At 42.5% G+C, this 26,239-nt stretch overlaps 1 protein-coding gene across 1 annotated transcript in view; it reads left to right on the forward strand.

Annotated features, from left to right (window-relative positions):
- Positions 1-26,239, forward strand: part of KIF14 (kinesin family member 14) — an 89,676-nt gene that overhangs the window by 46,211 nt on the left and 17,226 nt on the right. Inside the window, exons 21-27 of the mRNA XM_065409804.1 lie at positions 5,905-6,005; positions 12,970-13,064; positions 13,946-14,170; positions 14,310-14,491; positions 15,140-15,298; positions 16,335-16,457; positions 25,586-25,660. Coding sequence (XP_065265876.1) covers positions 5,905-6,005; positions 12,970-13,064; positions 13,946-14,170; positions 14,310-14,491; positions 15,140-15,298; positions 16,335-16,457; positions 25,586-25,660 — 960 coding nt within the window. The remainder of the gene's footprint in view (positions 1-5,904; positions 6,006-12,969; positions 13,065-13,945; positions 14,171-14,309; positions 14,492-15,139; positions 15,299-16,334; positions 16,458-25,585; positions 25,661-26,239) is intronic.

Genomic DNA, 26,239 nt, shown 5'->3' on the forward strand with positions numbered 1-26,239 from the left:
TGGATTTTTTTTTCAAATTTTCACTAGTTTTTTGATCTTGCTAGTCAAACACATAATTTGACATTCAGGCAGATCCTTGTTTTCATGTGCAATCTTAGATTTTCAAGGGCGGGGGAAGACATTTTTTCAATGTAAAACATCTGTCTCCTAAAAAACTGTTCTTTAAACTATATTAGTTAAATGCAGCAAAAATCTCCATCACTCTAATTACATCTCCTTTAGATAGACTATAGAATTTATACCTTGTTCCCTTTGTATGTGCAGTATTTTGTATTGGGATAGATGATGTTAATGTTAATGCTTTGTACATAAGAGGAGCATGTGCAAAGGAAGAGGAGGGGCAGGAAAAAAGAAGAAAGGTATCTGTATTTGACTCCACGGTTGTACGTATTTAAAAAAACTTTTAGAATTTGAAATTTCATGAAGGCAGACAACACCTTCACAATTATATTGCCCTTTTTATTTAGTCTTGTCTATATGCAACTTCTTTTCCCATTGCATATCAAAGTTAAAATGGTTGGCCTTGGTCTGTGGGGGAGGAAAATGTGTCAGAGTAAATAAACCCATCTTTGTACAATTGTTTATAAACATACAAGCGCAGTGCAAATTGCCCATGTTCTAGGACAATATGTCCTAAAGAGCACCATGGATTTATACATTGTGTAAAGTTTTAGAATGAGTAGCTTAGGAAGTCTAGTAAAAAAAATCCACCCAACCTGCTGGGCCTCTTCAGGTTCCTTCCATTTTTAGGAGGGCAACAAAAGGGGCACAGAGTGTGGTCTTTCTGCTGCATTCCAGTTCATTTCAGGAGCTTTGCAGAGTGCAGTATCTTTCCTTCAGTGTGTGCACTATGTGAGGGTGTAATCTAATTGCATACTGAAACAAACCTAGTAGGTGGTATTCAGAGGTGAGAGCGGGCTGCAGTGCAGGAAGGGTCCAAAGCTATCAAGTGGGACCATAAAACAGTTAGTCTTAGTTTATACGTGGTTCAGTGTGTGATGCTCTGGATATATGCACACTTGTTCTTTTTTCCTTTCAACATTTATTTTCATAGAATAGAATCATAGAATATCAGGGTTGGAAGGGACCTCAGGAGGTCATCTAGTCCAACCCCCTGCTCAAAGCAGGACCAATCCCCAACTAAATCATCCCAGCCAGGGCTTTGTCAAGCCTGACCTTAAAAACCTCTAAGGAAGGAGATTCCACCACCTCCCAAGGTAACCCATTCCAGTGCTTCACCACCCTCCTAGTGACAAAGTTTTTCCTAATATCCAACCTAAACCTCCCCAACTGCAACTTGAGACCATTACTCCTTGTTCTGTCATCAGGTACCACTGAGAACAGTCTAGATCCCTCCTCTTTGGAACCCCCTTTCAGGTAGTTGAAAGCAGCTATCAAATCCCCCCTCATTCTTCTCTTCTGCAGACTAAACAATCCCAGTTCCCTCAGCCTCTCCTCATAAGTCATGTGCTCCAGCCCCCTAATCATTTTTGTTGCCCTCCGCTGGACTCTTTCCAATTTTTCCACATCCTTCTTGTAGTGTGGGGCCCAAAACTGGACACAGTACTCCAGATGAGGCCTCACCAATGTCGAATAGAGGGGAATGATCACGTCCCTCGATCTGCTGGCAATGCCCCTACTTGTGCACAGCCTCATGCATTGTTGACAAATTAGTAGAAAACAATGTGCTATGTCAAGTTTATAATCACATTTTTTTTATTTTTGCTGTTTCTAAATGAAATTTCTTCAAACATTTCAAAAACACTAATTCTGATGGAGCATTCAGGCCATGTCTACACTACAAAGCTTTGCTGACTCAGCATACAGCCACTACGGTTAGTATATCTCCTGTGTATGTGCATACTTGGCTCCTTGTGTCAGTACTGTGTGTACTCACCAGGAGTGCTTGTGTCAATGTGCAGTGCACCATAGGGAGGTATCCCAAAGTGCAACACTCAGTGTGCTCTCTTTTGGGTAGTTTTGGCAAAGCAAGGTGGGGCAGAAACAGCTAGTGCAAAAGTGACTGAGAGCAAAAGGTCAACTTCCCATAATGCAGTGTACTCATCCCATAATATTTGTATCCCATAATTTTTATTGCCCATTTTCAATTTCCATGAACGTGTGTGAGACTTGTCGCTGTCTGTCATCTCTGAGCGAGTATGGGGCTTGCACAGCTCTGCACTGTTGTCCTGGGTGTTGAAAGCACAGGATGCACGATTCTCCAGTATTTGCAGAGCTGCAAAGAAGAACCGTGGGGATGATTTCCTGGCAGTCACTTTGCTGTGGGACATAGCACGAACCAATTCAAGGTTGTTGGTGGCATTCACAGAACCGCTGCAAATGGTGGAGTGCCACTACTGGGACCAAGAAATGAGCACTGAGTGGTGGCATTGCATCATAATGCAGATTTGGGATGATGAGCAGTGGCTGCAGAACTTTTGGATGTATAAGGCCACATTCCTGGATCTGTGTGCTGAGCTCGCCCAAGCCATCCAGTGCAGGGGCACCAAACTGAGAGCTGCACTGACAGTGGAGAAGCAAGTGGTGATCGCACTGTGGAAATTTGCAATGCTGGATTGCTACCAGTCAGTAGGAAAATCCACTGTGGGGGGCCATTGTCATGCAAAAGTGCAGGGCCATTAATCATCTCCTGCTATGTAGGACTGTGATTCTCTGCTATGTGCAGGATATAGTGGATGGCTTTTCAGTTAAGGGGTTCCCAAACTGCGGTGGAGCAATAGACAGCATGCACGTTCCTGTTTTGGCCCTAGTTCACCTTACTACAGAGTACATCAACATAAAGGGCAACTACTTCTTTTAGTGCTTGCTCATGTCCATTCCATATTAGGTGTGTGTGCTTGCCATATGCCAGAAGTTTTTCTCTTAGCAGTATCCGCGGCAGACCGGCTCTGGCGCCCTCTGGAGTGGCGCCCGCATGGCACAGTATAAGGGGCGCCACCGGCTCCCCCCACCACCTATTATGGAATGGATATAAGCAACACATCTCAAAGAACATCAGTTATGGAAAAGGTAACTGTCTTTTTTCCACGCTTATGCAAGTGCTGGTGGATCACTGGGGATGCATCAATGTTGGTTGGTCAGGGAAGGTGCATGACACTTTAAGAACACAGGACTGTTCAGAAAGCTACAAGTATGGACCGTCCTTCCCAACTGGCAGATTACCATTGACAATATTGAAATGCCAGAAGCTGTACACCAGTAACCTTGACAGCACCAAGGAAAGATTCAACTACAGCAGTGCAGAATGACAGTTGAATGTGCTTTTGGTAGATTGAAAAGGCGCTGGGATTGTCAACTCACCAGATTGGATGTCAGTGCAAAAAATATCCCAATGGTTATAGCTGCCTGTTGTCCTGCATAATAATTGTGAAGCTAAGTGGGGAAACTTGCTGCAGGGGCAGGGGTGAAGTGGCTGTAGTCTGAGTTTGAACAGCCAGACTCAAGGGCTTTCAGGTGAGCTCAACGAGGAGCTATATGGCTTAGGGAGCTTTGAAAGAGGAGTTTAACAGCAAGCCACAGCAATGTGCTGTCGTGTACTGTACTCAACTTGGCACTGCAGTTTGGAGGCCTGTTAAGAATTGTGTGGTGCTTGCTGTTTCACCAGCCCCAATCTATTTCTCTTGATTGGAGCAGGCTGAGCAGGGGTAATTAGGTGCTTTTGCACCAGCACCCTGCTACAATCACCTGTTGGTGTGCTTGATGTACACTTATTACGACTACTCTGTTTGAGTCTGATCCTATAGGTTGCGAGTGTATGAGACCACTATTTTCACTGCCAGCAGGCATTACACAACATGTGTTGTTAACTAATAAAGATGAACAACTTTCAAAACAAAGGAGTTTTATTCACTTACAAAAACAGCCCCGTGTACATAAACAAACTGCTCCACATGGCCCCCCTAACTCTACAGGTGAATGAATAGCAGATAGCATCTCTACCTCTTTGTCATCCCGCTACCTCTTGTAGTACAAGTAAATTAATGCAATATGGATAGCTGTGTCCTGCTGTTAGGGATGCCCTCACAGTAATGAGAAATTTATTTACATTCTTACCTGAGGTTCCTTCCCCTACGTCAGGTTTGCCTATGCTCAACTGCAGAGACTGGCTGAACTGCAGTGGAGTCAAAAACAGGTCCCGGCTCGCAACACAGCTGGACCCTCCTGGTCACCTGTCCCCATATGCCACCACCCCTTCCTTGTCGTTGTCGTCGTCGTCCTCACTGTTCATGGCAGGGGCCTGTGACTCAGGCTCCTCAGAGGTATCTAAGGTGGTGTGCTGGGTGGTGGTGGGGTTTAAGCAGGAGGTCTATGACTCGGCACCAGATGGATTGTTACCCTCCCTGGCCTTCTGATTGGCCTGCCACAATTCCTTGGCTTTCATATGACACTGCTGCTGGTCCTTGTCATACCCTCTTCTCTTGCATCCCCTTAACAGTCTGTTCATAGATGTTGACACTTCTACAGCTGGTTCAGAGCTGTGCCTGCACAGCCCTTCTCCCCGCAGCCCCAGGAGATCAAATAGCTCCTCTCTACTCCAGGCAGGAGTGCATCTGGAGTGTGTAGCTGACCTAGTCAGCTGGGAAGTTGCATACAACAAGGGAGAGCAGATAGAGGTGTGCTCACCCAGCTGAACAACTAGGAAAAGGCATTTCAAAATACATGAGGGGTTTTAAAGGTGGGGGGGGGGGGCTTCTGGCATGCATGACCCCTGGAGTTAACAATTGTGACCGGAGCAGTCAGTGTTGGGCATTGTGGGGCAGCTGCTGGAGGACTTTTTGGGTCGACATGGGTAACTCCATGTCTATACTTGAGCTGTGTCGATTTCTGCACGTTGACCATAGCACAATGCTGCTCAGGGAGCTGGTGTTTCTATGTTAGTGTAATGGGGCACATACATCAGTGGCAGAGACATTTAAGTGTACAACCAGGTTGACACGTCGACCTAACTTTGTAGTGTAGAGCAGGCCTAACTCAGTGGCAAGCTTGGAATTTGAAAAAAACGATTTGTGCTACTGGAGCCCCAAAAATACCATCAGAAAATTTTCTCAGAAAAAATACTGGCTTTTCATGTTTGGAAAATGTTGTTCTGTAACTTTTATCAAACCTTTCAAACAAAATTGCCCCTCAAATGGTGAAACCTGAAACCCTTTCATTTGAAAGGGTAATTTCTTCAGACACATGTAGGTATCTGAAATCAGAAATTTAAAAAGAAAGCTCCAGAATTCTTCCTTCAGTATTATCTAGTTCAAATATTGTAAATGGAGGTGTGGGGACGGAGTTGGGGGAAATTCTGTTTCTATGTATTTGTATCAAATAACAAAACTCTGTTTAGGTATATTTATTGTTAGGACCTGCTTTGGTCTTGGCAATACTAGAGAACAGGTGCTATTACATATGGAAAAATATGGCTAGAATGGTTAAGTATTTCTAAATGTTAGAATAATGCAAGAAACTTTAGTGAAATCTAAATGCATTGAGTCTTTATGCTTCTGGCTTAGGGAGTGAACTGTAAAGTAGTTTTGTCCTTGGCTCTCCCAAATCCAGGATGCTGGATAACATTGTCTTTCCTAAACTTTTATCTTGTTTGTAAAGGCTAGTGTGGACACTCCATAAAAGTTTGTAGCCTGGAACAAATCTGTGGAGACCTTTCTGCATTAGCATTTACAAATATGTTAAGTACTTCAAGTTAATTGCAATCAGTTTACATTAAACCTTTGTGTCTCAAGTTGACATAAATGTTTGTTTGCTTGCTTAAGGTTATTTCAAAAGGCAAATGCTAATATTAAAGACCATCCTACTTTTTTACAAACAAATTGTAAATTTTTATTATACCATTCCTCTCTTTAACATAGCTAAAGGAACTGGATTTTCTTCTCCTTTCAGAGTAACGGTAGTAACAAAGCTGATGATGTATTTTATGATCCTGCTGATGAGTGGGAACCTGACCTTACAACTACATCCGTTTCTTCCTTTTCCAAAAGGAGGTAAATAATTTATTATTCTAATTTTTTATATTTAAAAATTACATTTTCAGAAACTTGTTGATTGGTATAATTAAATGTCTGACTAAATCTGCATTATTGATTTTGTTTGCCTTATTATGGTGCTGACACTTACACGTTAAAAATTATTTCCCATTCAACTTGTGTATTTGCGAGGAGGGTGGAATTGCACTGATATAATCTTAGCAATCTCTGAGGCTCTTTTGCACACATTATGCCAATAGTGATAAAATAAATATAATTTCATGTATTTTTGGAATGGCGGAAGTATGCTTTTCATGCACATTAATGACTTTCCTATTGTGAATGTGATGCACTTAGCAGTGACTTTTTTGTATCTTTTTAAAAAAGTAACCTTAAAAAAAAAAAAATATGGATGACTCCCCATCTTGTTACTTTATGATCAGGGCTGGCACCAGCTGAGCAAACTGGTGCTTGGGGCAGCAGATTGTTGGAGGCGGCATTCTGCCCAATCCTAGGGCGGCTCGGCCGCTTTTTTTTTTTTTTTTTTTTTTGTTCCGCTCCGGTTGCCCAGTCCTCTTCCTTCCCTCCCCGCCGACCGGAGCGGAGCCCTTGCGGCAGGCGGCAGGAGGCGGCGCAGCAGGAGGGGCCGCGTGGCAGCACCCCTGCTGTAGCCCTGGCCGCACCCTTCTCTCTCTCTTCCCCCCAGCCAGCCAGTCCCCCTGCACCCGCGCTCCGGCTGCGCTGCAGGTTTTTTTTTTTTTTTTTTTTTTTTGCTTTGCCTTGCCATTCTGGCTGCCCCGTTTTTTGTTTGTTTGTTTTTTTGCTTGGGGCGGCCAAAAAGCCAGAGCCGGCCCTGTTTATGATGTACCTAGGAGGCCTGAAAGGTGTGGGTTTTTCTAATGCTTTTTTTCCTTATGTTTTCCCTTGGAGATATCAAGAATGTTGACTCTTGCACTACTTTTGCTGGAGGTCTATTTTAAGGCTTGTCTGCACTAAAGTTTTTACCTAATTGGTTGACAATTAACTTAAGATAGGTTGGGGAGTGTCCAGACTTACCTTTACAAAGTAGCAATCAATTTAATTCCTGAGATTGAATGTTTGTCTAGAGGTGTGGTGGGGTGTGTGGTTTTTTTTTTTTTTTTTTTTTTTAAGAGGAACCAGTCACATGGACTTGACCATGTCTATACTAGGAGTGGTTTGCCATTATATCTATTAAATGTGCAAAAAAACCTCCACCCCCAAACTTTAATGCAGAGTTAAGGTTGCCTGGTGATAACACCCTACCAGAATATTGAGTTCAGCAAAGCTCAAACTTGTGAAAACCAGGAAATACAGAGTTACAGTAAATGCCTGTGCAGTCTTAAATCTGCCCCAATAAGTCCATAACAGATATTCTTACTTGCCTTTGCTATGTATTGCACAGGAACTCCCTATACTTTCATACTTAGCTTATTCCACAGAAAGAACTCCACATATACTAAATTTTACACCCGTTCAACCCCTTTCACAACCCCTCACCTTAGGCACACTATACCACCAAACATTATCCTTTCACTTACCCTTCCTTAAAATCACAGACCACGCTCATTTCCCACCTAACTGCTGACAATCCCCATGGCAAGAAGATCCCAGGCCCTGCTAGTGACACAGCCTACACAGCGCAGCGATGAAATGAGGCATACTGGGTCTGTCAAGGGACACAGGCTCCCCTTTTTTTTTTCCCTTTCTTGCACCTCTTTCCTGTGATTACACACACGGGCCAGGGAGAGGGGCTCACACCACCCCCAGAGAGCCGCAGTCTCCCAGGACACCTCGTATCACAATCACAGCTCTTCCAAGCTATTACAGCTTCCTCCGCCATTCAGTACAGTTATACCTAATACAGTGAATAAAGCTGGAGTACATGCAGATAATTCCCAGTGGCTATTGCCAGCTCTGAGGGGCAGAGTTAAGGTTGTGGGGGCATGAATTCGTACCTGAACTTAAAAAAAAAAAAAAAAAAAAAAAAAAATTCCCCCCCCCACCACAAGCTCAGGCCACATTCATGCATCATGGAAAAAATAAAAAAGGGTACCTTTAAAGGCAGACTTAGTGTATATAGGTACAATATATTTTTTATGACTTTTTGAGTGGGCATTGTAAAGCTATAATACCTTCAACATTGTGGACTATCAAGTAAGCAGTAAATCTAACTAAAGAGAATAGTTATCTTTCATGCACAGCAGTTACTTTATAATCCTAAATTAGGGCTGTCGATTAATCGCAGTTAACTCACGCAATTCACTCAAAAAATAAATCACTATTAAAAAAATTAATCGCACTGTTAAGCAATAGAATACCAATTGAAATTTATTCAATATTTTTGGATGTTTTTCTTCATTTTAAATGTATCTATTTCAGTTACAACACGGAATACAAAGTGTACAGTGATCACTTTATTATTTTTATTAAATATTTGCACTGTAAAAATGATAAACGAAACAGTATTTTTTCAGTGTACCTCATACAGGTACTGTAGTGCAATCTCTTTATCATGAAAGTGGAACTTACAGATGTAGGGGTTTTTTGTTACATAACTGCACTCAAACATAACAATGTAAAACTTTAGAGCCTATAAGTCCATTCAGTCCTACTTCTTGTTCAGCCAATCACTAAGAGAAACAAGTTTGTTTACGTTTGCGGGAGATAATGCTGCCCACTTCTTAATTACAATGTCACCTGAAACTGAGAACAGGCATTCGGAGCTACTCTTGTAGCTGGCGTCGCAAGATATTTATGTGCCACATGCGCTAAAGATTCATATGCCTCTTCATGCTTCGGCCATCGTTCCAGAGAACATGCTTCCATGCTGATGATGCTCATTTAAAAAAAAATGCATTAATTAAATTAGTGACTGAACTCCTTGGGGAAGAATTGTATGTCTCCTGCTCTGTTTTACCAGCATTCTGCCATATATTTCTTGCTATAGCAGTCTTGAATGATGACCCAGCACATGTTGTTTGTTTTAAGACCACTTTCACTGCAAGATAGTTACAGCAGTTGGCCCAAGGTTTAAGAATCTGAAGTGTCTTCCAAAGTTTGAGGGATGAGGCATGGAGCATGCTTTCAGAAGTCTTAGAAGAGCAACACTTTGATGCGGAAACTACAGAATCCAAACCACCATAAAAGAAAAGCAACCTTCTGCTGGTGGCATCTGACTCAGATGATGAAAATGAACATGCATCGGTCCACACTGCTTTGGATTGTTATTGAGCAGAACCCGTCATCAGCATGGATGCTTGTCCTCTGGAATGGTGGTTAAAGCATCAATGGACATATGAATCTTTAGCGCATCTGGCATGTAAATATCTTGCGATGCCGGCTACGAGAGTGCCATGCAAATACCTGTTCTCACTTTCAAGTGACATTGTAATTAAGAAGTGGGCAGCATTATCTCCTGTAAATGTAAACAAACTTGTTTTTCTTAGTGTTTTGCTGAACAAGAAGTAGGACTGAGTGAACTTGTAGGCTCTAAAGTTTTACATTGTTTTATTTTTTGAATGCAGGTTTCTATTGTACTTCTACATTTGTGAGTTCTCTTTTCATGATAAAGCGATTGCACTACAGTACTTGTAGTAGGTGAATTGAAAAATATTATTTTGTTTTTTACAGTGCAAATATTTGTAATCAAAAATAAATATGAGCACTTTAGACTTTGCATTCTGTGTTGTAATTGAAATCAATATATTTGAAAATATAGAAAACATCAAAAAATATTTAAATTATATTCTATTATTGTTTAATAACGCAATTAATCATGATTCATTTTTTTAATTGATTGACAGCCCTATCCTAAATCTTGAAGCTGTGTGGGGGGTTTTTTTGGGGAAAGGTGAAAAATACCAAAAATATGTTATGTTCTAAAACAATTTTTTTCCCCAAATGTTTTTAGCTATCAGCAGTACAAAATAGCGTCTGGTTCGGAAGGTTTTATTTACACTTCTATAATTTAAAAGCATTATATTTAAAAAAGTAAATTGCAGCTGAGCCAAGACCTTGTACATGAAGTTTTAGCCTTGTAACAGTGTTTACGACTGAATTGCAAACTCCTGCAAATAGTAGCTTATAATGGAAATGCTGACAGATTCTTAATTATGGCTTTGCTACTGGGCACAGATATGATACTGTTATTCTGCAGTAAAGCAGTTTAGTTCAGCTGATTGTAAATCTTTATATGCGTTGTTGACAGCCCAAAGTAAATTCTACCCTGGGGTTAAATAAAAGTTCTTTAAAAGGAAACTGACAGGCAGTTTCTTTATTTCTAGTCTAAATATTGGTTTAACAATAGAATAAAGTTGGAACAGCAACAGCTTTCCTGGTCTGTTGCTTGCTGGGCAGTAATGGAATGCTATTCCTGTGCACTGTCAGAGTCTCAGTTGTGTATTTAATCTGCCTATTTTAAACAATATCCTGTATAAAAGTGAATTGAAAGAAAAAGATTTTGAGCTGTCAACGCCTGAGTTCAAGGTTCTGTGTTTTTTCTTTAACACTTGGTGACATCACTAATGGTGAAGGAAATTGAATTCAATATGCTATGTAGGAGTTTGTGATGTTGCTGATTATAGCAGGGGGAAAAGAAAATACTGAACCTCATGGCATGGAGAGCGAGTAAGAATTCATTTTAAAATGTGTGGATTTGGGTAATTAGCAGTTTCAGTTTTTGAAAAAGCATTCTGTGTCCTTTGATGCCACCCCTGACATGTGGTGTTAAGTTTGTTAAACCAGCAAATAGACACAGAGAAAAGCAAAGCTATTGTCACTTATTCCCTTAAAAAGAAAGGTGGGTGGCTCACTGTATGAAGTTATTTTCTCCTGACAGGGTCGAAAAATCAGCCTTTTCTCTAAAGGGGCAGGTCCAGGTTTCATGTTGCTAAGCCCTATGAACCAGGGAGGAAGCAGTCCTTTGTTTTCTCCAAGCTTTAGAAAGGAAGGATAGTCCAAGGATTAGGACACTAGCCTAGTACTGGGGAGACCTGGGTTGAAGTCCCTGCTCTGCCACAGACCTCTTGTGTGACCTTGGGCAGGTCACAGTCTCTGTGCCTCAGTTCCCCATCTGTAAAATATGGATAATAGTACTACCCTACCTCACAGAAGTGTTGAGAGGATAAATACATTAAAGACTGTTAGATGCTCAGATAGTAAAGTAATGGGGGCCTTATAAGTTATTAAAATTGAGCCTCACTTAGTCTAGTTTCTGCTCAAAAAAGAGAGATCAGACAAGCTCAGTCAGCAGCTTCTACAGAGGAAGAGCTCGGAGTCTGACGACTATTCATCCAGGTATGGCTACTGGGCTTCGTTCTGTTGCAAATCCCCTTAACTTGAGATTTTCAGGTACTGTCTATATCTCAAGTTGACTTAATTGAATTTGCCCCAATCGAAGGTCAGCTAAACTGACCGCCTCCAAGGTATGCAGGTGTTTCCTCATAAACTCTGATAACACTATGGTGTTAGTATATTTGATCTGTCTGGATAGCACCAGGAACCTCACATAGCTAAGGGGGGGCATACTGCTGTTTATATGAATGTAAGGACACCTGCTATCAATAAGTCTGATGCATCTGGAGCCACCAACATTGCTAAGCAGAATGTTTATGATGGGGGGAGTTTTTACTTAGTCAGCAGGGACTCTGACCAAATGAGCATGGTGCTTAGAGTTGCCCTCCCTTAGGGAGCCATGTGGTAGAGGGATAAGTAGAAGAATATGGCATTCCATTTGTGTCCATGCCCCTATGGTCCTAAATCTTTTCAGGGTATGCCCACTGTAGGTAAAAAGGTTGGAGGTTTTTTACTGCGTGTTAGCTAGGAGGTAGTCTAAGGTTTATCTTGCCCAGCAAATGGATGTGAAAATTGGCACTAGGATTTTGCCACATGGTAGATACCATGTGTTAGCTAATATATGGTTTTTAAGGGAAAAAATTTTTTTTTTTTTTTTAGAGAAGACAAGATCTCCGTGGTTAGTCTAGCCTCTTCCCTGGATGCCTGCTGAAGTACTATGTTCAGAACACAGGGTCTGTGCTGTGCAGGCACATAAAGAGAAGTTCTATTCCCATTTTCTGTGGCCGAGTCAAGATAGCCACCCTCTCCTAGAATTCTAGGATTGAGGGTGAGACTTGTAGATAGGGTGGTGTGTAGGCTAATGCAGGGGTTCTCAACCTTTTTCTTTCTGAGGCCCCCCCCAACATGTGATTTTAAAAACTCCATGGCCCACCTGTGCCACAACAACTTATTTTCTGCATATAAAAGCCAGGGCCAGCATTAAGGAGTAGCAAGCAGGGCAATTATCCGGGGGTCCACACGACAGGGAGCCTTGTGAAGCTAAGTTGCTCCGGCTTCTGCTTCAGCCCCGTGTGGTGGGGCCCATGGCCCTGGGATTCAGCCCTGCACGGCAGGGCTTAGGCTTTCTGCCCTGGGCCCCAGTGAGTCCAACACTGGTCCTGCTTGACAGACACCCTGAAACCTGGTGGAGAACCACTGGGCTAATGCATTGTTCATTCATAGTGGAAGGAACTGAACTTGGAGGAAGCAGACTCTTGAGGAGGGTAAATTCTGTTATTTTAATTGATCATCATTCCTGCTTATATAATCAAATTGAAGAGGGTCCAGTGTAATAAGAGTGAGTCACACAGGAGTTCTAGTTGGAGAGTAGGGGCAGATAGTCAGCTCAGGTAAATTGTCATAATTCCATTGACTCAAATGGAAGTATGACACTTTACATTAACTGAGGATCAGCCCTGATCTTTATTTCCTGGCTCATATGTAAGGGGACAGTGATGACTGGTACACCTATAGTCTGTGCTGTTTTGATCCGGTCACTGAAAGATAAGTGGGATTCTCACTAATCTTTCTGAGGGCAAATGTCTGCAATTTTCCACTGACCTTCTGGAATAAATCTAACTAAAGACCTGTCTCTCTTGTGTTTCCCCTCCATGCCCTCATATTCTAGGAGCAGAAGTTTCATGAGGAACAGGAGAATTTCTGGATGTTTGTCTGATATAAAATTGCAGCCAATCCAGACTCTACACACATCGCACTTATCAGGTGCTTTTTTTTTTTTTGTATTGCAGATTACCTTTTATTTCATACTGAGAAGCTGGAAACTTATAGCTTATTATTATTAATAGTAATTTATGCCTGTGTAATAATTTGAGAATTTATTGTAAAGAAAATGAGAAGCCTGACATTTTACAAGTAAAATATTCATATTTGTAGTGGGTGTTCCTGTGCCTGCCTGTAGACCTTACAACATTTCTTTGCCTAAATCTTTGTGTCATCCTTCTTGAGGGTAAAACCCTCATGAGCAAGGCTCCTGCCTATCATGCTGAGAGTTTTGGCTGGAAACTCGCTACCCTTAGCCATTGAAGGTTAACTAGGATGATGCTGTCACCTAGCGCCTAGTGTTGGCTGTACCAGAGACTATTAATTCCAGTACAGTCACTGAGTGATTCTTTGCTTGAGATGTTGCTAGTTACTCAACTTCTCTGACATTGTCTCTGGTTGTGGTTACAAATTTCAGAAATTAAAATTGTAAAACATATGTTTTTCAGATATAAGTTACCTGAGTCTCCCAAATATTTATACTTGTATGTATTCACTCATTTTATATCAGTTGTGCTTTTATTTTATCATAGCTACTGATAAGTGCAATTGGAAAGAATAGTTTTGTGATAGCGTATATTACTATCTATTTCACTTTATTTTCTTTCCATGCTTTTTTCGTTTAACTAATAGAAACTTTTATGGGATTAAATTTTCTCAACAGAAGTATGTCTAATTTATTTTTCATAATTATTTTCATCCTTCAGGTTAGATAGTAGAGAGAAGGAACCAACATGAAACTATCATAAGAGGATACATTTGTCTAACAGACCCGCTACTTTTGTAAGGAACTTTTAATTCATGTTGCTCTTCTATTAATACAGGTTCAGTCAATAAATCCAGCAGCATATGTTCAAGTTCTTCTGAATCATTTCTACCTGGAATTTGCAAAGAATTAATTGGTTCAGCTTTGGATTTACTAGGACAGAATCATGAAGAAGAAATGAGTATAGCAGATAGTCTCCTAACTAATTTGCTTACTATTTATACTGGAGTAACTGGCATTTCAAATGCCTATGAACAACAAGATGAAGAAAGTCAAGATAATTGTAAGCTTAATTCTTACTAACATAAACAAAATATTCTACACTGATATTCTGTCATGGCTTACACATAAGTATAAATGTTCTTGCTTTCATTTGCAGACCTGAGATTCTGATTAATCTTCCTTTTTTTTTTTTTTTGTAGTTTTCTTTCTTGATCGTGCTACTCAGTCCTGCAGCATCAGAATTACCTCTGCTTTTGAACAACTTGTGGTTCTAACCGAGCATTGGCTTAATAGTTTCCAAAAGTGCACTGATTCCCTAAAAATTGATGAATTGAGACAGGGTGTAAAAAACTTGGGAGGTTATTTACAATTACTGTTGCAGGTAAATTATATCCACTATATTTTCATATAAATAATTGAAAGAAAAATAATTAAAACTATACCTAGAGCTGTGTAATGTATATACTCTTATTATATTATTGGCCATAGACTTTGTAACAACAGTCTGGCACACAATGCATATAATCACAAGCTGACTTGGTAAAAGATATGATAAAGATGCCTACAGCCAGTTTTAAATTAATCGTCTTCTCCATGAATGCTTTGCTGGATGAATAAGTATACAGCACTTTCCACAAGTATGCTCGGTTATTATTCTTTTAAATGATTGTCTCTTTAGATATTTTTTAATTTGATAGACTTGTCATTGTCTGTTCAGTGCCATTCTATATAAAGTTATTGATTATGGGTTTTCTAAACCCATTTATTATTTCTTCTATTCTATTCTAACATGTATTTGCAGTCATGATTTTTAATCCTGCTGTGTAATTGTAATAATTTTTCTGTATGTGGTCGCGAGGTTCATTCCATTTTTATTTGAGACAATGACTGAGCCACTTAGTAGTAATATAAGGATATGATATTGGTAATGCTTCAGGATAGTTTAAACACTGTTTTCAATTGCACATATAAAACATTTACACTTTTATTGCAGAAGTTTTCTAACTAAATTATTATTTTCATTTCTCAGGGTTGTTGTTCAGATATATCCTCAATGGTAACGGAAGCACACAACAAAATAATCCAAATAGTGAAACAAGCAGGAAAACATGTAGGACACTTGACAGCACTTATAGGATCTGACCTACACCTTTCTGAAGAGATCAAAGAAGATGCAACTATCTCACAGGTAAAAAACAAAATTTTGTTGGATACAACACCTTTCAAGATTAATATCAGAACATTTTATGGACTGTGACTACTCCACTGGATCAAAATAAAGGTATCTTCTGAATACTATAGAAAGTATATTCTTCACAGTAGTAGTGTGAAGGCAAGATTTAAAATAATTTAAATGTCTACACTCAGATTTTCATAGTTGCACATTTAATACACTAACACAGTGTATCTTTGTCACATAAATGTAATATCCATAGCATAAAATTTGGTTTTACATAGCACCTTTGGAATGCAACAGAGCATTTTTTAAAGTTAATGACTTAAACCCTGTTTATAACCCTAAGTCATTTAAGTGTACTGATATAGTTAAAATGGAACAACCTCCCTAGTGTGGCTGAAATTATACTGATATAAGGCATCTTTATATTTGTATAACTTATTGCCATATGGGACGAGGAATAAACTGTCCCAGTATAAGGCACCTTTATACTGATACAACCCTAGTATGGATAATTATAACTAATGTGGTAAAAATCTTACCTCTAACTAAAATAGATGTACTAATACAAAATGTGTGCATAGACCAGGCTTCAATGCAGTGATATAGCAGCTTTTATGTGTTCACACTGAGTCCTGGATATTAAAAATTGTTTTACCATGGGAAGGATAAAACAGGTCAATAGAGCTAAGTTTATTAAAAAAAAAAAAAGAATCAGGTTGAATCCTGTGCTTGACAGCCTGTATGCAGAGTTTGAAATTAAAATAATTTGTTTTGTGTATGTTTTTTGCCACTAATATTCTCATTGTAAAAGTCGGTTCAAAAAAGAATTCTCAGAAATCTGAATAATAGTTGAAGATGCAGATTTCTCAAAGGGAAAGCATTATCAGAACCCTATTGACAACATTAGGTCTAAGTTGGGCATAAGGGTTGGTCTGTCTGTGTTGGTCAATTTGCCTAATATAACAAAATGTTACAAATTCATTGATGCAAATGTCCGTTTTTTAAACCATTATTTGAATATTAAATATTTTGAATCTTTTTTTAGGAAGATTTTATACTTGCCATTTATGATGGAGTAGGTTCAGGACTGAAGAGTCTCTTGGATTCTGTACAGAAAAAAACAAGAGAGATGCAAAAAGAAGTTTTGAAACAGTATCCACAAAATGAGGTGAGAGAGAAAGTTTGTGGCTTGAAGGTCAGAGTTTTTAGTGACAGCATAAAAGTATTAGCAGATATAACACATATGGGTTGGAAACTTATACCTTGATTTGTGAAATCCTGGAGTTCATACAATAATAGTATAGACTGTATACGCATCTGTATTTATTATAGATAAAATCTCTGCAAGGTGTATCTTTGTTACTATAATTGGACCCTTTAAAGATACAATATCAACTTAAAATCTTGTCTGAAAACGTTTTGCCTACTATTATTATGAACAAAACTTAAAATTACTGTTAACTTGACACAACGGAGGGGAAAAAATATTGACGTAATCCTTCAATCAGTTCTGCACAGTTGGTCCCTTTTGCTCAGATGGATTCCACTGAAGTATTCGGTGTATTTTCAGTGTTTACTTTGCGCATTTGACAGTGCTATTTGTCTGGAGTCTTACTGTATCCCCTGAGTATCCACTCAGCTTCCCTTGTTGTTTGTGGGGGGTCTTTCACACACCAAGAAGGGAGAGAGAAACTTAGTGGAAGGAGAAGGGAAAATATCACAAGACTTCAAAAATTGGCAGGGATACTCAAGGGCTGGTATGATACGTGAAACTATTTTTAACTTGTTTTTTGAAATTGACTACATTTCATAGTACTAATAGCAAGCACATATCTGCTATTACCGCACTTGCTGTTAGTGTTACAAAATCCTGTCTCTAGGCATCTTTAGAAGGTTAAGATGACACTATTTCCTACATTCTGCTGTTATTATTTTAGCTCCTTTCAGCATGTTATTTAAGCTTGTACCTAAAACTGAGTAAGTTTAGTATAGTCCCAGACTACTCACATGTTTAAAGTTAGGCATGCACTTAAGCACTATGCTGAATTGGGGCCTCTAAAAGGATAGTGACTTATTCCAAGCAAGCATCTAACAGCATGAATGCCAGAAATGTTGTTCATTTTCATGGTAGCAACTGGAATCAGGAATAACCTTCAAAAGTTTTCTGGGTTGCTAAGCAGCATTGGTATTTCCATTTTAGCAGCTGCTTTATTAAGTTATAGGAATAAATACAGCAAATATATTTGACATTTTAATGAGTTGACCCTGCCACCTCCCCAGACACACTGTAATGTGAAAAGAAGTGACACCAGTGTTCTGTTTAACTTTACATAAGACCTCTGAATTTAATTATTCTTTATAATATAAGAGGGAATATTCATATTCACTTAGAGCAATAAAGGTAGTATTTTTTTTTTCTGGTGGCAACTGATATTTTAATTATACATTAGGCATTAAAAGTTTTGCATTGAAGCATATGTAACAGTATTCACACAATTTTTTTCAGAGCACTGTTGTTAAAAAGTTGGGGTTTGTATCTTTTTTTAAAAAAATGCAGGCTTTTTGGTTAAGATTTGTAGCAGAAAATCATAGCCTGACAATTTTAATTTAAGATAGACACAGTTGTCTGGGAAATGGTAGAAACAGTATTTTGTCACTTCAGTTAAAATAGTTCAAGCCCTTCTTGCATGCAGAGATTTTTTTTTTTAAAGCAAATTGAAGAGAGCCCACCTAACAAGTTTCTTTAAAATAAGATGCACGGTCTTGGTATTCCCCTATTATATATATTTGTTAGGTACGTCTAATAAGGAGATACATGGTAGGGAGAGTTACATAAAAAGGAAGATAGAAACAAAGGGTATGTCTACACTACGAGAGTAGTTCGATTTTCCTTAAATTGAATATGTGGAATCGATATTGCAAAGTCGAACGTGTGTCCACACTAAGGACAGTAATTCGACTTTGTGAGTCCACACTAACGGGGAAAGCGTCGACATAGGAAGCGGTGCACTGTGGGCAGCTATCCCACAGTTCCCGCAGTCCCCGCTGCCCATTGGAATTCTGGGTCGAGCCGCCAATGCCTTCTGGGTAAAAAAATGTGTCGAGGGTGCTTTTGGGTAACTGTCATCATCCGTCCGTCACTACCGCCCTCCCTCCCTGAAAGCGCCGGCGGGAAATCAGTTCACGCACTTTTCTGGTCAGTGACAGCGCGGACGCCACAGCACTGCGAGCATGGAGCCCGCTGCGACCATCGCTGCAGTTGTGGCCGTTGTCAACACCTCGCAGCTTATCATCCACCTTTCCCAGAGGCAGATGCAGAGAAATCAGGCGAGGAGGCTACGGCACCGCGGTGAGGACCTGAAGTCTGAGAGTAGCACAGAACTGTCAGAAAGCACGGGACCCAGCGCCGAGGACATCACGGTGGCAATGGGTCATGTTGATGTTGTGGAACGGCGATTCTGGGCCCGGGAAACAAGCACGGACTGGTGGGACCGCATAGTGCTGCAGGTCTGGGATCAATCACAGTGGCTGCGAACCTTTCGCATGCGGAAGGGGACTTTCATGGAACTTTGTGAGTTGCTGTCCCCTGCCCTGAAGCGCAATGACACCCAGATGCGAGCAGCCCTGACTGTCCAGAAGCGAGTAGCCATAGCCCTCTGGAAGCTTGCAATGCCAGACAGCTACCGGTCAGTCGCGAACCACTTTGGCGTGGGCAAATCTACCGTGGGGGTTGTTGTGATGCAAGTAGCCAACGCAGTCGTTGAGGTACTGCTCTCAAAGGTAGTGACCCTGGGAAATGCGCAGGTCATCATAGATGGCTTCGCCGAGATGGGATTCCCAAACTGCGGTGGGGCTATAGATGGAACTCGCATCCCTATCCTGGGACCGGACCACCAGGCCAGCCAGTACATCAACCGAAAGGGCTACTTTTCAATGGTGCTGCAAGCACTGGTGGACCATAGGGGACGTTTTACAAACATCAACGTCGGATGGCCGGGCAAGGTTCATGACGCTCGTGTTTTCAGGAACTCAGGTCTGTTTAGACGGCTGCAGGAAGGTATTTACTTCCCGGACCACAAAATAACTCTTGGGGATGTGGAGATGCCTATAGTCATCCTCGGGGACCCAGCCTACCCGCTAATGCCCTGGCTCATGAAGCCCTATACTGGCGCCCTGGACACTGAAAAAGAACTCTTCAACTACTGGCTGAGCAAGTGCAGAATGGTGGTGGAGTGTGCTTTTGGCCGTCTCAAGGGGAGATGGAGAAGCTTACTGACTCGCTGTGATCTCAACGAAACCAATATCCCCATTGTTATTGCAGCTTGCTGTGTGCTCCACAATCTCTGTGAGAGCAAGGGGGAGACCTTTATGGCGGGGTGGGAGGTTGAGGCAAATAGCCTGGCTGCTGATTACGCCCAGCCAGACAGCCGGGCAATTAGAAGAGCCCAGCGGGACGCGCTGTGCATCCGGGAGGCTTTGAAAGCTAGGTTCCTGAGTGAGCAGGGTAACCTGTGACTTTTCAGTTTGTGTACAGAGAAGCTGAACCTGCCCCCGTTTCTTTACCCACTAAATGTTCAGTATCCTCTCCAGTTACATACCCCGTTCCCCCCCTTACAACCCACGTTTAAAAATAAAATCACTTGAATTTTGTTAATGAACACCGTTTTCTTTATTACTGTTTTCGTGGGAAAGTGTTGAAACTGGGACGCAGACTGTGGTGGGGAGCGGGTGTAGTGTAGTGATGCAAATGACGCTTCTAAACTCCAGGAATGACAGGCTCCGCAGTGGTGGACTGGTGGTTTCAACGGAGCCTGCCACCCCTCCTGTTCGGGACTCTGTGTGTGGGGGGGCTATGTGACTTTGTGGCAGGGGGAGGACGGTTACAGATCCCCTGCTGCGTGGCTCTGTGATCCAGGATAAGGACCGCTGCATAAGATCAGTAACTGCCCTCCCCCGCCACAAAGTCACAGAGCACCCCCCACCCACCACAGAACACTAAAACCACCTCCCAGACTGACCAGGGTAACTAGTGACTGCAATGTGTGTGTGCCCTGCTGCTGAACCTGCCCCCGCCTCTGTACCCTGGTAAAGGTGACTGTCCTGTCCAATTACCAACTCCCGTCCCCCCCTTCAGACAGACTCTCCTCTAAAAGAACATGATGGAAACAGTAATTAACAGAAACGTAATTTTTATTAGCAACTACACATGAAACTGGGGGGTGAAACTTGGACGGGGGCTTGGGTGAGGCGGGAAGGAAAGGACTTGTCAAATTTTGGGGAATGAGAGCCTTCTAGTAGTAGAGCAGTCTGCAGGGGTGGAGTGAGAGTTTTCACGGACTCTGCCGCCCCTCCTTCTTTGGACTTTGGGTGAGGGGGGTATGGGACTTGGTGGCGGGGGAGGGCGGTTAGAGAGAGACTGCAGCAGGGCTCTGTCCTCCTGCCTCCGTTCCTGCAGAACATCCACAAGGCGCCGGAGCGTGTCCGTTTGCTCCCTCATTAGTCCAAGCAGCATTTGAGTCGCCTGCTGGTCTTCCTGCCGCCACCTCTCCTCCCGTTCCATGTGTGATCGGTGCATTTGGGACAAGTTCTCCCTCCACTGGGTCTGCTGGGCTGCCTGGGCTCGGGAGCAGCCCATAAGTTCCGAGAACATCTCGTCCCGTGTCCTTCTCTTTCGGCGCCTAATCTGCGCTAGCCTCTGGGAGTGTGATGCCAGGCTGGGTTGGGAGACAGTCGCAGCTGTGGGAATGGGAAAAAGGGAGTGAATTCCTCAGAAAGATAAATTTCGTTATGAACAAAGAACATAGTCTTTCTCTGTGAACAAGACCATGCACAGCACCTATCACATGCACACTCAGGACAAGGACGAATTTTCGGCCTTCGCATTCAGTGCCTGGGGTCTTGCAGTGCACATCAGAGAAGCGGGGCAGGACACCGGAATTTGTGTAGCAGGCCGACATGGTAAGCTGTAGACTTGTGGCTGCTTAAAACTTTAATAGTAGCACTGGCCTCCTTTCACATTGAAAGCAATGCCAGTCTCTGCTGCCAGCAATCCGGCAAGCATGAACTCTGCCCCTGTCCCACCCCCTCGCGGCTGTCCCAAGGAAAGATCCCTGTATGCTGCCCCTCTCCCGCCTCCACCGCGTGGCTGTAAACCGCCGGTTACAGTTCTGTAAAGGAACAGGCAAGCAGTCCCAATACTAACATTCCCCTACCTAATTCAAAGCAGGTCACCATGAGCGACATCACTCTGATGAGGATTTCAGAGACGGAAAAAGAAAGGATGCTTCGGGAAAGCCTGCAAAGACCAGGGCCGTATGCCGCCATGCTCTGCAGGGCAATGATCCCGGAGTACTTGCTTGTCTCCTGGCGCGGAAATGTTTGCTACTACGGAGGACCCAATAAGGCCGCTCTCCCCAGGAACCTGATGCAAAGGCTTTCCAATTACCTCCAGGAGAGCTTCGTGGAGATGTCCATGGAGGATTTCTGCTCTATCCCCGGACATATAGACAGGATTTTACTGTAGCTGCACTGGCAGGGACTAAACAGTAGAGCGGCTTGGGCAGAACAATCATGCTAAACCAGACATTGTTAGATTTTTTTTTAGTAGTTGCACTGCCAGGGACTGAACCGTTAAGCGCCTAGGGCAAAATAATCATGTAAAACCCATCGTTAATATTGTTAATATTCCTGTTCTGTAAAAAATAAATGTTTAGATGTTTTAAACACTTACTGACTGATCCTTCCCCTGATTCCGTGTCCGGGTTAACGGATGGGGACGGTTGGTAAGGGATCTCTGTAAGGGTGATGAAGAGATCCTGGCTGTCGGGGAAATCAGCCTTGTAAGCGCTGTCGACTGCCTCGTCCTCCTCATCTTCTTCCTCATCTTCCCCGTCCGCTAACATGTCCGAGGAAGCGGCCGTCGACAATATCCCATCCTCAGAGTCTACGGTCAGTGGTGGGGTAGTGGTGGCGGCCGCACCTAGGATGGAATGCAGTGCCTCGTAGAAACGGGATGTCTGGGGCTGGGATCCGGAGCGTCCGTTTGCCTCTTTAGTCTTCTGGTAGCCTTGTCTCAGCTCCTTGATTTTCACGCGGCACTGCGTTGCATCCCGGCTGTATCCTCTCTCTGCCATGGCTTTAGAGATCTTCTCATAGATCTTTGCATTCCGTCTTTTGGAGCGCAGCTCGGAAAGCACGGACTCATCCCCCCACACAGCGATCAGATCCAACACTTCCCGATCAGTCCATGCTGGGGCCCTCTTTCTATTCTGAGATTGCACGGCCATCTCTGCTGGAGAGCTCTGCATCGTTGCCAGTGCTGCTGAGCTCGCCACGATGTCCAAACAGGAAATGAGATTCAAACTGGCCAGACAGGAAAAGGAATTCAAATTTTCCCGGGGCTTTTCCTGTATGGCTGGTCAGAGCATCCGAGCTCGGACTGCTGTCCAGAGCGTCAACAGAGTGGTGCACTGTGGGATAGCTCCCGGAGCTATTAGCGTCGATTTCCATCCACACCTAGCCTAATTCGACATGGCCATGTCGAATTTAGCGCTACTCCCCTCGTTGGGGAGGAGTACAGAAGTCGAATTTAAGAGACCTCTATGTCGAACTAAATAGCTTCGTGGTGTGGACGGGTGCAGAGTTAATTCGATGTAACGGCGCTAAATTCGACATAAACTCCTAGTGTAGACCAGGCCAAAGACTAGACTCTGCAGCTAAATTTTTTCCATGAAATATGTATTCAGAAAAGAGTTTGAAAATTCAGGAATGCAAGTTACAGTAGTCCTGGGAAAGATGCCTCTTACACAGTGGGTAATTCATGTTGACAGTGAGTCTGGCAGCCTTACGAGTAATGTTTTAAAAGGATGAAAAGTTCTTTAAAAAAGTATTAGGCTGCACATAGTGTACATCTCTTTTCAGCTTCGGGTACACATGTATTCTTGTTCCACCTCTTTCCTTCTGTGAATAAAAACTTGTATCTTGGACAGATAGTGTGCAAGGCAAATCCTACTCTTCACTTGTTTGAAGCTCTCTTGTCTTCTATTTACTTTGTATGGGTCTTTCCAGAGTACGACAGAGCTTGAATAATCTACTTGCTAGTGGAAAGTAAGAGAACTTCCTTGGCAAGTGGGGGGCATCTAGAGCATACAATTCTGCAAAACTTAAGTTTCCATTTTAAACAAAATGAACTATTCCTTATGCTCGTGCAGTAAACCTTCCAAATGTGACCCAGAGCAGTGCTCAATGGCTTCTTGAGCCACAAGAGAAAGCTCTTGGCTCTTATTAGTTCCACTGCTGCTGTTCTTATCTCTCTGGACAGCAGTGAAACTGGACCAGTGTCTTTTCATCGTTGTTGCTTGAGAAATGTGAGAGGAATGGTAAAAGTAGCCATTGGAGCTATTCCCAGTGGAGGAGAAATCAAAAATGAAGACTAAGGTTGAGAAGTCAAGAAACCCACCCTCGTTTACCTAGGACCAACTCCCAACATCTCATTCACAACATTCTCTCCCCTTATTCTTTCCTCTTTCCTCTTTTTTCACTACTTTTCTGTAATCAATCCCTTTGTCTTCATGTGCCCTACATTCTTTACCCTGCCCTTCTCCTCCTCAAAATTTCACTCATTCATAATCCTCTTCCTAGCTTTACATCCTCTTTCTGAGTGCAGGTGGCACACTCAAGGCACAAGAGGGAATGAAGTGGGGGGCCAAGCCTCTGTTATGCCATAGGACAGGGGTGGGCAAACTACAGCCCGGGGGCCACATCCGGCCCTTCAGATGTTTTAATCCGGCCCTCAAGCTCCCGCCAGGGAGCAGGGTCTGGGGCCCAGGGCTTGCCCCACTCCAGCTGGGGTGCAGGGTTAGGGGCTTGCCCCCCCCCGCCTCCTAGATATAGGGGCAGCCAGGGGGTTCTGCACGCTGCCCCTGCCCCAAGCGCTGCCCCCGCAGCTCCCATTGGCTAGGAAATGCGGCCAATGGGCACTGCAGGGGCGGTGCCTGAGGACCAGGCAGCGTGCAGAGGCGCCTGGCTTTGCCTCCGCCTAGGAGCCGGAGGGGGACATGCCGCTGCTTCCAGGAGCTGCTTGAGGTAAGCGCCACCTGGACCCCTGACCCCCTCCTATGCCCCAACCCCCTGCCCCAGCCCTGATACCCCCTCCTGCCCTCCAAACCCCTTGGTCCCAGCCTGGAGCACCCTCCTGCACCCCCAACCCCTCATTCCCAGCCCCACCCCAGAGCTTGCACCCCCAGTGGGAGCCCTCACCCCCTCCCACACCCTGGCCACCAATTTCATGAGCATTCGTGGCCCATCATACAATTTCCATACCCAGATGTGGCCCTTGGGCCGAAAAGTTTGCCCACCCCTGCCATAGGGAGTCAGTGGCCATGGGTCTAGGGCTGCAATGAGTGCTATACAGCAGACCACACCTGGAGCTAGCGATGCATTTTGAAAACTTCAGTGGTAGCCTTTGTTGAGGGAGCACGGCTATATCGATAAGGAATTGGAGAGTGAAATTGTTTAGCCCATGGCATAACTGGGGCTTGAAAACAAACCGTTTGCACAAAATATTCAAATACTTACAATAATTGAATCTATTTTTACACTAATTGGTGCAATCATGCCTGTGTTTTCCCTCACAACAAGCCACGCTCCCAGTGAGAAGGATTCACTCTGCCTGTCTCTCCCTCTCCACAACCCAGTGTTACACTGGACCTCCCACAACTGGCCCTGTTCCCAGGGAACTCAAATCTCCCTATTCACAGCAAATTAAATTTGAATTTTTAGTTTTTTGCCCAGGGTGGGGATTGAACAGCCAACCTGCTAAATGCTATTGTCTTTGCTTGTAGCAGAGACCTATGGAACCATAAGGGTCTTATATGCACTGCCCTCCAGTGAAACTAACATGAAGCATCAGAGAGAAGCCAAATGGCACTTCCAAAATCCTACCACTGAGAGTTACGATGATGGTGATACAATTAAAGTGGTCACTTCCTTTAGAAAAAGTTTAAAGAATAGTGTCTGCTCACTTGCTCCTAGAATAAAGTCTACTGTAGACTTATTCAAATTTTTGCATATGCAATATGAACACTATAAAGTGTTAACTTTTTTATGGAATGGTTGAGAATTATGATAGAAAATTCACTCTCCGACCATTGCTTGTGTTGTAATTCTCTTCTGAACACTTTCCTCCATAATCACATGTGCTCATTGTCCTGTCTCTGGGATATAGGTTTACACATTTTTTTTCTCAATGCTTTGAATAATGCATGCAAAATAATAATTAAAATTCCCTTTTTATAGGTTCAAAATCAAATAAAGAATAATGCAGTGTCTTTCGCCAGATCCCTTGAAAATACAATATCTGACTGCAAAAAGGTAAGGGAACCCATTCACAAAATTACATTGTTTAAATGTTAACTTCAAAGGGTTTCTTGTTTAAAAGTTTAACAAGAAAGAGGAATAAAAATTACTACCTGTATGCATTGTGGACAAGTTAATCTTGCTGTAAGAACTTTACATTTTGCATTTCTTTATTTAATTATCTTAACTATCTTATGGTTGTATAAATATAATTTTTGTGTTTATTAGAACAGAATTTGGTTCATTCTTCTGCTTTACAATTTTTAAAGTAACCCTCCATGCTACTTGAATTCTTTGTGTGTGTCAACAAAATGGTGAGGAACAAGATATAATTTATTCAGACTTTTTTAAAAGCCTTGACAAAGTCCCTAAGAAGAAGCTAGTAAGGAAACTAGGTGGGTGTGTGGTCAGAAATAAAGTATTATCATGGCTTAGAAGCTGGTTCAATGACAAAAGAAAACTAGGAATAAATTGTCACTTTTCAAAATGGCAAAATTAAGTGAGGTGACCTAAGGTTCTTGGGTTGCCTGTTAATAATCTGATAAAATGGATGATGTAGAGGTGGCGGAATTTGTTGTTGGCAGAATTTTTGAG

This window comes from Emys orbicularis, chromosome 8, assembly GCF_028017835.1.
Source record: "Emys orbicularis isolate rEmyOrb1 chromosome 8, rEmyOrb1.hap1, whole genome shotgun sequence".
In the NCBI taxonomy this organism is placed as follows: Eukaryota; Metazoa; Chordata; order Testudines; family Emydidae; genus Emys; species Emys orbicularis.